This window comes from Lontra canadensis, unplaced genomic scaffold (assembly GCF_010015895.1).
Source record: "Lontra canadensis isolate GAN:19392208 unplaced genomic scaffold, GSC_riverotter_1.0 scaffold41, whole genome shotgun sequence".
Taxonomy (NCBI): Eukaryota; Metazoa; Chordata; class Mammalia; order Carnivora; family Mustelidae; genus Lontra; species Lontra canadensis.
Genome location: NW_022631035.1, coordinates 14,906,188 through 14,918,231, shown reverse-complemented (window position 1 = coordinate 14,918,231; position 12,044 = coordinate 14,906,188). Strand labels below are relative to the sequence as shown.

General features: G+C 40.3%; 1 protein-coding gene across 8 annotated transcripts in view; it reads left to right on the top strand.

Moving 5' to 3' along the window:
• Positions 1–12,044, top strand: part of TANC2 (tetratricopeptide repeat, ankyrin repeat and coiled-coil containing 2) — a 363,824-nt gene that overhangs the window by 314,836 nt on the left and 36,944 nt on the right. For all 8 annotated transcript variants that reach the window (XM_032870890.1, XM_032870889.1, XM_032870888.1 and 5 more), the window contains one exon: positions 5,110–5,218. In XM_032870890.1, the coding sequence (XP_032726781.1) occupies positions 5,110–5,218 (109 nt within the window). The remainder of the gene's footprint in view (positions 1–5,109; positions 5,219–12,044) is intronic.

The following is a 12,044-nucleotide window of genomic DNA, read 5'->3' as shown; positions in this document are numbered from 1 at the left end:
GTTAAGTAGCTTTTCCAAGGTTACAGAGCTTCTAAGTGACAGAAGCAGGATTTGAACATAGGTCTGTTTTGATGTTGCTTCGGAGATGAGGCAGCACTGTGAATGCAGACAGGGAGATTTGCTATGCAGCTTTGGATCACAAGGTGATCTCATTATATGTAAGCTGTGTGGAAATAATTCTGCCTTCGCCACTACCCCCCACCCCCATTTGGTCTTTATTATCACATACGAACTCACACCAAAGTTGACTTTGACTACCGTCATCTTTAATTATAGAAGGAAGACATAGTTGTGTTCAGTCATGCCTAAAATCATGTCACACTGATGAGGGCTCCCTCTGTGTTTTAACTAGTCTCTCCCAAAATGCCAATCAAAAAATGTCAAGATTAATTGCTGATTTTAATTATGTTAAGAATTCAGGGTTTATACCATACAGAGGAATACATTGCTCTTAATATTGGTTGACTTTTCACACAAAAATGCCCATTTTTCGCAGAAATGAAAACCAAGTTGCTAAGCTTGTCAGTGTGTTAACAGAACTAGATTTCAGAAAACCCTGGGTTCTCATCCCATCTCTCTTTGATCCCAGCCACGTGAGTTGGGGGCTGTCCTTCAGTCTTGCCAAGTCTCTGTTTTCCATGATAATATTAGGAGTAATATTTAGTCCTATGCCTATAGTATAGGTGTTTGTGAGAATCTAAAAAAGTGTTATAGTATTTTTAAAATGATAAGGTCATGTGCAACTTTACAGTATTATTAATTCAGTCATTCTACAAATATGCGTTCCTGTTGCCTGGGAGTAAATATGTGAAAAAACATGGCTTCCAGCTTCCATACAGTCTTGTGGGAAGGCTGACATGCAGGCAGGTAGTGTGCTGTGGTGGGTGTGATAGGGGTGTGTACCTACTACAAGAATCCGAGGGAAAGAGCCCCTGAGTCTGTCTGGTGGGACCAGGGAGGACTTCACGGAGGAGATGGTGTGAACTGAGACTTCAGGAATGAGGAAGAGTTTGCCTTGTGAACTAAATGGGGAAGAGAATTACAGGCAGAAGGAAAGTGTGTTTGAAACCCAGAATGATTTACTCCATCTGAAAATACAAGCACCAGGTAAAAGGGCAAAGAGAGACAAACAGACAAGGGACAAATTACGGAGAGCCTATGAATACCATGCTACAGAGCTTAGATTATATATGGGAGGAAGTATAAAGCCATTGAAGAATTTTGAGCAGACTTTTTATCAGGTTTCTACGCTGTAGATTATTGACCTGGGCCAGGGAGCAGGCAGTGGAGAGAACGAGACTCCTGCAATTATCTAAGAGAGAAACTATATAAATGGAGGAGAAAAACAAGTGCTAGATTTTATGCCTGAGTGACTGGCAATATATTAAAAAATAAAGAAATCCTAAACGGATTTGGTTTTTGTGTTTTTTTGTTTGTTTTTTATTTGACAGAGACAGCGAGAGAGGGAACACACACAGGGGAGCAACAGAGGGAGAAGCAGGCTTCCCATTGAGCAGGGAGCCTGATGGGGGGCTCCATCCCAGGACCCTGGGATCATGACCTGAGCCGAAGGCAGACGCTTAACAACTGAGCACCCAGGCGCCCCATAAATGCATTTGGTTTTGAGGGAAAGTTTCAACTTCAGATAGTGTCATATGACAGGTCATTTGGAGGACGAGAGATCCAGGAGGCAATTAGAGAAGCAGAACAATATGTCTGTGCTAGAGATGTCACTACAGTGAGAGCTGAAGCCAGGAGACCTATGAAATAAGAGGAAATGGGAAATAAAGCAGAGAAGTTACATCACCGAAGAAAATGGAGAAAAAGCATCAGGGCAGTGTCACAGATACCGAGAGAAGAGAGTTCAGGGGAGGTAGTCAATAGGACCTAGTGCTGGAGGGAGAAAAGAAAAAGATAAAGATCAAAGGCTCAAAGACAACCAATTAAGAGGCTGCTGGTAATCTCAGAGAATGGCGAGGCTAAGAGTCAAAAGAAGCGAGGTTGAAAGTGAGCAAATAATTAGAAAATAGAAATAAACACAGACAAGTGTAGTGTAACACATTCGGATGGTAGGTTAGCCAGTGGTTCCATATCTTATCAGAACAGTAAGGGACAGATGGAAATGCCAGCATGTAATATAAATTGCTGTTTTCCTTTGTGTCCTGAACACCATAAACTCTGAGTCCAGGGAACTGATCACATGAATAATGTGATATGCTTGTGTCCAAAAGGAAATGAACTATAGTTGTCACCTTCATCTTTTCTTTGATTAGTATTGCTTGCTGTTCTCCTTAGTGCGAGATCAACGACAGCAAAAGCAAGCACTGTCCTCTCTAGCTAGCTGAAGTGCATACTAAAGAAATGCACACATCATACCGGGATTTCTTACTTATGGTAGTAAAACAAAAGCACTAGGGTGATGTCAGTTCTGTGTCTAATTCATTTCCTTGTCAGACCTGAGTTTTTTATCTTAACCCTGTTGGGAATGGCCTGAAGCATGGGTAGGTAGTGGGGTCAGAGGCTTGTATTCAGGGGTTCTGGTACTATGTAGCTGAGCCAATGGATGAGTCACTTAAAGCAGTAATTCTTACAGCAGGGAGGCTACAGTAATTTCAGTGTTAATAACTGGGTAGGACTTTGAGAATTTGAGATAGGGCCTTTCCTAAATGTTGCACGTCACCCTCTAATATGCTCTGTTGAAATAACCTACCAACTAAATTGGACTTTGAAAGGATAAATGAAAGTTCAGGGGCATGTGGGTGGCTCAGTGGATCAAACCTCTGCCTTCAGCTCAGGTCATGGTCTCAGGGTCCTGGGACTGAGCCCCACGTCAGGCTCTCTGCTCGGCGGGGAACCTGCTTCCCCCTCTCTCTCAGTCTGCCTCTCTGCCTACTTGTGATCTCTCTCTCCATCAAACAAATAAATAAAACCTTTAAAAAAAAAGTTCAATAGCAATTTCCAGATTTTGTGAATGTGGAACAATCTGGGCTCATACCCTCAGATGATACTGATGATTCCATGCAGGCTACACTTCTCTGCGATAGTCTCTCAATTAAATAACTTCCCTCCCATTATGGTTAATCTTATCCAGTGAAATAAGTTGGCACGTTATCCACTAGAATTCAGAAATTCTTGAAGCTCAAGGTTAGAATCTTGGTAGAATTTCTTTTTAAAGTCTTTTTGGAGAGAAATTTCTTTATAATGATTCCTGGGTAAGTTGTCCCATCCCCTAGTTTTCAGATTCTTTACTGAAGCTTGAAAAAAAAAATCAAAGATAAATTAAAAATGTATTTGTTTTTCAGACAAATGTGAGGTTATCTCCAAATTTGTTTAAACCTGGCAGAGTAACCAGTGTTCGATATGAGAGAAAATCATCCAGTAGATATTTGGGCGTCTTTTTGTGGAAATATCAATGAAATTTACTTTCTATTTTTTTACCTTCTTTTTGATTAATTCATTAGACTTGAAACTGAGACAGTGGTTTCATTTCCCTTTTCTATGGCACTCCAAGTGAAGGGAATAGAAGAGCTTTGTTACCAATGGCATAAAGAACTCTACTGACCACTAATCTGGCGGGCAGTAGAGAGACAGTTCTAAGTGTCTGCAGTTCCTACAACCTAGAGCAAATGTGGCAAGAGAGCACATCCCAAAGGTGATCCAGCATCCTTTCTTTAATACCTAATTTTCTCTTGCTTCCAAAAAATGTTACTGAGAATGTTTATATGCAGTACACTGTGTTAGGCACTCCAGGAAATATAATAACTCAGAATTTCTATCCTAATGTAAACAGAAATACACACACATTTTGTATACATACATACATACATTCACACTTAAAGGAATATATCAGGGGCACCTGGGTGCATAGTTGGTTGGGCATCAGACTCTTGGTTTTGGCTCAGGTCTGATCTCAAGGTCATGAGATTGAGCCCTGCATTAGGCTCCACACTGAGCATGAAGTCTGCTTGGTTTTCTCTCTCCCTCTCCGCCTGCACCTCCCCCACCCCCTTCAAATAAATAAAATCTTCTTTAAAGGAAGAATACATACCATTAAGATGCTTTGAGCTAGAAGAACTAGAATACTCCTAACTCAAATGGAGTATAAATGTATTTTATAAATGTATAAAGTATACAGTAATGTATAAAGTATAAATGGGTTATTTCATATAACAAGTCCAAACTTCGGGGAGCTTCTGATGCCATATAGTCAGGGCCTAAGCTCTATTTTTCTGCAGTTCTCTTAGCTTAGCCCTTCTGTTAGCTTTGTCTTCAGACCAGGTGACCACATGATTACAAGAGCCATGGCAGTTCTGAGTATCATGGGCTGATAAGACAACATGGGGAGGCAGAAAAGAGAGTTTTCTTTTAAGAGATTAAGGATCCATTATCAAGGAGATGGAGTGGATGCCATCTGGAAACCTGCAGTCACACAGAGGAGAGGCGTGAAATAGTGTGCTGTATACCATACGAGAGAGATACACAATCTCTAATGCTTGTACCAAAAAGAAAATACTCCCTGTTCCTCGGCTGCAGGGAAGGTAGAGGGGATCAAAGAAAACCTCCCTTGGGGAAGAAGTGGTTAATTCATCTGGGGACATGTTGAGCTTGAGGTACTGCGAGCCCTCCAGGCAGAGAAATCCAACAAACCAAAGGATATTTATTGGTGGAAGTCTCGGAAGTCTAGATCAAGAAGAAGACTCAGGTGGTGGTGAAGCCTCTCAGGATGGATGAGCTACTGGAGAGAGGACAGACGGGGACCAAAATGGAGATCCTAAGGAGCACTGACATTTAAAGTATGGGTAGAATAAGTGGAGAGTTCACAGAGACAGAAAATAAAAATGAGTCTTTTAATGCCATCTGTGTGTGGGATGGTGTAAGCCGACTAGAAGTGACATTTTATGATATTCACACATGTGATCTGGGTAAAGGACTGGTAAAAGTTAGAGACCTTTCAGTACCCATTATTTGCCCAGCAGCAGGTACCCTTCTCTTAGAAACTGATTGAATGAGACAGAGTTTCGCTGGACGTATGGATGGACCTGAACAGTCCCCCACCCAGTGCAGAATGGGGCCATTAAAATTCTAAAATGAGTCTCTTTTTCTTTGCAGGAGTGGTCACACATTACTTGCTTTCTGGTTTTCCCGGCAAGAAGGAAAACTAAACCGACAGCAGACTATTGAACTGGGACATCATATCCTCAAAGCACACATTTTTAAGGTAATTAGAGAAGTTGAAGGCTTTTTTCTTTCAATCTCCAGCAGGCTTTCCTTAACACTGTGGATGAAGCTACTCATTTCAATGTAGTCCCTGCTTTTTGTTGTAGAATTGATTCACCTCCTAAAATTTGTAGCCTGTTCCTCTCTAGGTTTTTGGAAAGAGAAGCACGTTTGTCATCTCCTAGTTTAGCAGATTGCTAGGCTTTTCAGGAAATGTGCATGTATAATCGTTTAGGTAAGAAGCATATACACATACATATGTGTACTCTGTATATGACCTACCATCTCCTGAAGATAGTCATGCTCTAGCAAGTAGCCGCAGATGTTCACAATGTCTAAAAAGAATCACTGAGAGCAGTTACTCTTTCAATTTTCTTATAATTGTGTTATGAAGATTTTAATATTCCTGGTACTATGATTTTCGAACTATTTATCTGGAACCAACATTAACCTCTCTTTGAGCTACTTCCCCCATTCTCCATTCCAATTGTAATCCCGGTTTTTCTCCCAGTAGTTTCAAAACTTCTAAGAGCTCTGTGGCATCAGTGTCCCTCTCTCGGTACTCGCAAGGCTGGAGCGGACACACAATGCCAGAGGAGACGGCACGTAATTAATCTGTCTGCGCCTGTACGGGCATTCATTTGTTTATTCAGCACTTAATGTAGACATTGTCCTAGGGATACATAAACAAAAAAGATAATGTCCCTAATCTCAAGGAATTTAAAGTCTAAGTAAGAGTTGTTGGATAAAGCACAAAAGTCGGGAAGAAATTTGTTCTCGTGTCTTCCTAGCCCACAGTTTGCTATTGTATCTGCTCCCTCCAGTCCCTGGAATCGCAGCAGAGTGCTTTTCCTGCCTCAGGATGGAGAAATACAAGTATCTTAAATAGTTCTCTGTGTCGGACGCCCCCTCCGAGAGATACTGCTAAAGATAAAACGGTTCTCTTCAGAGAGAAAGATGGCATTAAGGGCAACTCCGAGAGCCTAGAAAATTCTTCCCAGTATATAAGCACACAGCCGGAGAGGCCTGTTCAGCAGACATACAGAAGTGGAACCCACAGTGACAAGTCCTTTATTTGAATCATAATTGCCTTATCTAACAAATCACTGTACCAAAAATGACTCCACCCGGTGACCTTACTTAGCGGGAGCAGAATGAGACTAAAATAACAGGCCAGGTGTCTCATTCCAACTTCAAGTGGACCAAAAAGTGTCTGCTACTTCTACAAACTCTGAGATCATTGTCCTTCAGTCAGCTAGGAAAGTAACGTAAGTATTAAGCATTACCGCTTTAAACACGTAAGCTTTTAGCCTCACCATCTGCCTAGGATCAGATACAAAGAAGTTGATTCCTGTCTTTTCTATACCATAAAATAAACAAATACCACATTAACAGATAAATAATATAAAGTTTCTTTGACCCAGGGTGATTATATCCAGTGCGGGGAAAACCTACATTCAAACCACACGCTCCTATAGTTGACACAGTTTTATCTTAAGTTGCTGCAGACAGCATGGTTGCCTGAGATAAGACTGGCTCCGTGTGTGATTCTGGCCGTAAATACTCGGGTGTGCAGCATATGGTGATGACATGACTGTGGGCTGAAAAATGTAGACTTGGACTATGACTTTCCTGATGCTGCACTTTTCAGGGTCCTTTAAATGCCCAGTGCTCCCTGTCAATTCACGTTAGCTTCTCCCAGACTGCTAGAATTTTCAGTCCCCATCAGTTGAGGGTCATGAAAAGGCAAAGACAGACTGGTTATAACCAGTACCATTTAGAACTCCCAATTATCAGTGACATATAATCCAATTTATATTTCTTTCCAATTAATTTTAAATTCCCTCTGTTTTATCTTTATTCATGAAAAATTGTGTACAGTATCATTAACTACCTTTAAAGTACACGGTTGTAGGCCTGATTCTGGATATTTGGCTGGCTAAGAAGCCCTTTTCATTCTTTTTGCTTTTAACAGCTTTATTGAGGTATAATTTATATACCATAAAAGTAACCCATTTTGAATGTACAGATCAGTGACTTTTAGTGTATCTACAGAGTTGTGTAATTATCACCACTATTTGTACATTTCCATCACCCTAAAAAACCTCATGCCCACTTGAAGGTACTCCCCATACTTTCCTGGCAACCACCAGTCCGCCTTCTATCTCTGTAGATTTGACTTTTCTATACATTGTATATAAACAGAATCATACAGTATGTGACCTTCTGTGTCTGGCTTCTTTCACTTAGCATGTTTTCAGGGTTCATCTGTGTTACGGCATGTATCAGCACTTGATTCCTTTTCCTTTCCCTAAGATTTTTAAAACTTATTTATTTTAAAGGTAGAGAGCGCACACCTGCTCAGAGAGGAGGAGCAGAGGGAGAGGGACAAGCAGACTGCACACTGAGCACAGAGCCCAGTGCAGGGCTCAGTCTCACGACCCTGAGATTGTGACCTGAGCCGAAATCAAGAGTTGGATACTGGGACGCCTGGGTGGCTCAGTGGGTTAAAGCCTCTGCCTTCAGCTCAGGTCATGATTTCAGGGTCCTGGGATCGAGTCCCACATCGGGCTCTCTGCTCAGCAAGGAGCCTGCTTCCTCCTCTCTCTCTGCCTGCCTCTCTGCCTACTTGTAATCTCTGTCTGTCAAATAAATAAATAAAATCTTAAAAAAATAATAAGAAAAAAAAAGAGTTGGATACTTAGCCAACTGAGCCACCCAGGCACCCCACTTTATTCCTTTTTATTCCCAAATAATATTCTGTTTTGTAGATGCACCATAGTTTGTTTATCCATTCACCAGTTGGACATTTGGGTTGTTTCTGCTTTTTAGCTATTATGACTAACGTTGCTATGAATATTAGCTTAGAGATTTTTCCCTTTCTTGATTTTTTTTAAATAAAATTATCCATTTTAAAGTGAACAACTCAGTGGCATTTAATATGTTTACAGTGTTAGTGGTCAGGTTTTTATGTGAACATGTCTTCACTTTTCTTGGATATATACCAGGATGGAATTACTAGGTCATATAGTAACTCTGTGTTTAACATTTTTGGGAATTGCGAATCTTTTTTCCAAAGGAGCTGCATCATTTTACATTCCCACCAGCAATGTATGAGGGTTCCAATTTTTTCCAAGCCCTTGCCAACACTTATTAGGTATTGTCTGTCTTATGGGAGCCATTTTAGTGTGATGTGGTAGCTCACTGTAGTGTTAATTTGCACTTCCCTAATGACCACCAGTGTTGAGCACTTAATAGTTCTGTTGTGATCCTCTAATTGCCATTTCGATTTTTTTTAATCTGTGAAAAGAAAGCAGGCTGTTTGTGAATTGTGGCCAGCGATATTTCAATCTACCTTGTAATGCATGGTGTTTTGTTGGATTGAGTCTGGCCACCAAAAGGGTTTCAGAGTGCTCTTGCAATTCACTGCCTAAATGCTGCCTTCTGAAATGTTTCTTTGATTGGTCAGTTCTATAACATTTCTTAGCAGAAGAGAACTGATGGCCAAGGGGGAAAGGTGCTATACGCAGGCATCTGGTAGGAAGAAGAAAGATCCTTGGACATCAGTCAAAAGGCATGGGTTTCAGTACAGACTCTACCGCTTAAGCAATCTGTTTTCTCATCCGTAAAATGGTAACAGTCTCTAACTCTCAGAATTGTTATCAGAATCATAGAAGATATACAAAAGAGGTACATTATAAGATGCAAAGTCCTAGACATATATCTAAGGTTTTATGATCAAACTTACTAGTAATAATCTCTTGCCTGATAGTAAGAATTAATAATGAGCATAAATTCCAGATGGTGATATAACCTTGTCAGAGGTTACCTAGCATCACCTACAGCAGTGATCAGCAAATACGGCTTTGTAGTCCGTGTAAACTGTGTTGAAACCATTTAACTCTGCCATTGTAATTCAAAAACAGCTAAAGGTGATACAGAAATAAATAGACATGGTCATATTCCAGTAAAACGTGATTTATAAAAGTTCATGAAAGGCTGGATTTAGCTCCAGGCTGTAGTTTGCCAACCCCTTTTTTTTACCAGGATCTTTTCATTATAACCAAGCATGGCCACATGGTTAGTCAGATAAGAATGGTAATGATTTATTTGGGATGCTTGGATAACTATAGATTATATCACTGTAGTCACTAATGACATATTTGTAAATAATTTGCCTTAAAGAACCTCACCTAGGGGCACCTGGGTGGCTCAGTGGGTTAAAGCCTCTGCCTTCGGCCTAGGTCATGATCCCAGGGTCCTGGCATCAAGCCCTTCATTGGGCTCTCTGCTCAGCAGGGAGCCTGTTTCTTCCTCTCTCTCTGCCTGCCTCTCTGCCTACTTGTGATCTCTGTCTGTTAAATAAAAAAATAAAATCTTTAAAAAAAAAAAAAAAGAACCTCACCGGATGAGCCCCCTAGGTTATTTTTTGCCATGATCTTATGATACCTGACCCAGAGCTCAGATTCTTAAGATGAGATTGCTGTCATCTCTTTATGCTTTCCCTGTTTGTAGTCTAAACTACTGAGCAAGCTTTCTCCCAGCTGATAAACAGTGTTGTAAATTTAGACTCTAACGAATATTTAAGGAAGGGACCCCATTACCATCCATCTCTGACAGAGATCCCTTGTTGCCTGAGCAGTAGTTAGATACTAAAGAAGCACTTTTTCTAGTTATTTGAACTTAAAGCTCTCTTTAAGAATCCATCAGCTCAGAATCTAATTACAGGTTATTTTTGGCTACATCATGCCTGATAATGGGATCCTGCCTATCACGTCTGTTGAGATGAATTTAACTAAACTGAAGCTCTTTCTTCTTATACCACATAGAAGCAAAGAGTCAACCCCACCAAGCAGAAGAAATCAGCAGAGCAAGTCCATGGCACAAGTCAAGTTCATCCTCCAAATCCTAGAGTGTAGCTCTGAATTTCAGGCTTCTTTCCTGTATATTTACTTCAACCTCATTGGGACCCTCAGTGCTGCTTTGTAGTCCATTTACTGGACCATATCATTGAAATTCATTTGCCAAGGTCTATTCTTACTCAGTTCCTTTTCCCATTTCTTTTTCGTCTGGCTCTTAACCAAGTCAACTAACTGCGCAAACAGCCTGACTTATGAGTCACTGAAGAAATCAAAGCCATTGAGTGTGACTTCCCTTAACGACTTTCCTCCTCTCACAAAAAAAATCTATCTACAGTATCATCAGTTCTTACCTCAACTTTCTCTTGTCTCAGAGGAGGAAATACCCCTCTCTCCCCCTTTTTAAAAATTTTATTATATTTCACACATACCAGAAATCACAGATAACCGAATAATCAAATAGTCTTTATCGGATTTAAAACATTAAAATTTTTCCATATTTGCTCCAAATCTTTTTCTTTATTTTGAAGAAATGAAAATATAATTCTTAGAGTAGAAGCCCTCTGTAACTCGATTTCTCTCCCCTTTTCAGAGATGATTTCTATCCTAAAGTTCATATGTGTTCTTCTTATCCATATTTTGCATTTTTCCAACATAGAAATGTATTCATAAACAGTATATAGACTTACTTTGCTAACTTTTAAATTTGACATAAACAGAATCATACTCTTCGTGAAATTCTCTTTTTTCACCCAATTTTGTATATTCGAGATTTATCTGTGTGTCGAGATCAATGGCCAGTGGCTTTCAGTTTGGCTATACATTAGATTCTCCTGGAGAACTTTAATAAAATTTTTTTATTTATTTATTTGACAGAGAGCACAAGCAGGCAGAGTAGCAGGGAGTGGGAGAGGGAGAAGCAGGCTCCCCGCTGAGCAAGGAGCCCAATGTGGGGCTTGATCTCAGGACTCTGGGATCATGACCTGAACTGAAAGCAGTTGCTTAACCAACTGAGCCACCCAGGCACCCCTCTCCCAGAGAACTTTAAGCACACGCATGTGCGTGCATGCACACACACACACACACACACCCCTCTGAGCCTTACTCCCAGAGATTATCAATCATTTCTCTGGAGTAGAACCCAGGTTTTGTCTGTCTGTTTGATCTTAATAGACTTTCTTTCTTAGAGCAAAGAAATACAGAGAATACAGAGAATTTCCATATACTCACTGTCCCACCAGTTTCCCCTATTATTAACTTCTTGCACTGGTGCAGTACACTGTTAAAATTGATGAACCTATATCAATACATCATTATTAACTGAAGTCCACGGTTTGTATTAGGTCCTAACTGTGTCGTATGCTTCTGTGGGTTTTGCCAAATGCCTAATATGTATCCACCATTACAGTATCTTACAGAAGAGTTTCACTGCCCTAAAAATCTCAAAGTTATTAAAAGTACTCCTAGCTAATTCTGCAGAATTGGCAAACACATTGCGGAGGAAAGTAGCTCTAAGCTGCTCTCCTGGGCTCCATCTTATCCTTACTTGGGCTAGTAATTCTTCTCCAACCTGTTATTCCTCCCATGTCTTTGATGAGGGTGATTTTTAAATCTTGTACCATTTTTCCTAGCTATCCTTAGCAGGATCAAGTTTAGATCCACCATTACCAGAAGTAGAAGTATTCCCCTTGAGGAAAAATTATGACTTGGTATTCTGGGAACATTCAGCTTTTCTCTAACCATCTTAGGCTTTCTCATTTAAAATTCCTTTGGTATCTTAAATGACCAAAACTGCCCTCAGTATCACACAGAAAAGAGAAGCAATTTACATTCAGGAAAAGTAAACCCAAATTTATAGGCCCTGAGCAAAGGAGTGAGTTGCTGTATCTTTCCAAGAAGCTAAATACAACATTTTCTGAGTTCCCTCTGATGCTGGAGACTTTGAGTAAAAGTAGAATTGCTGTGTGA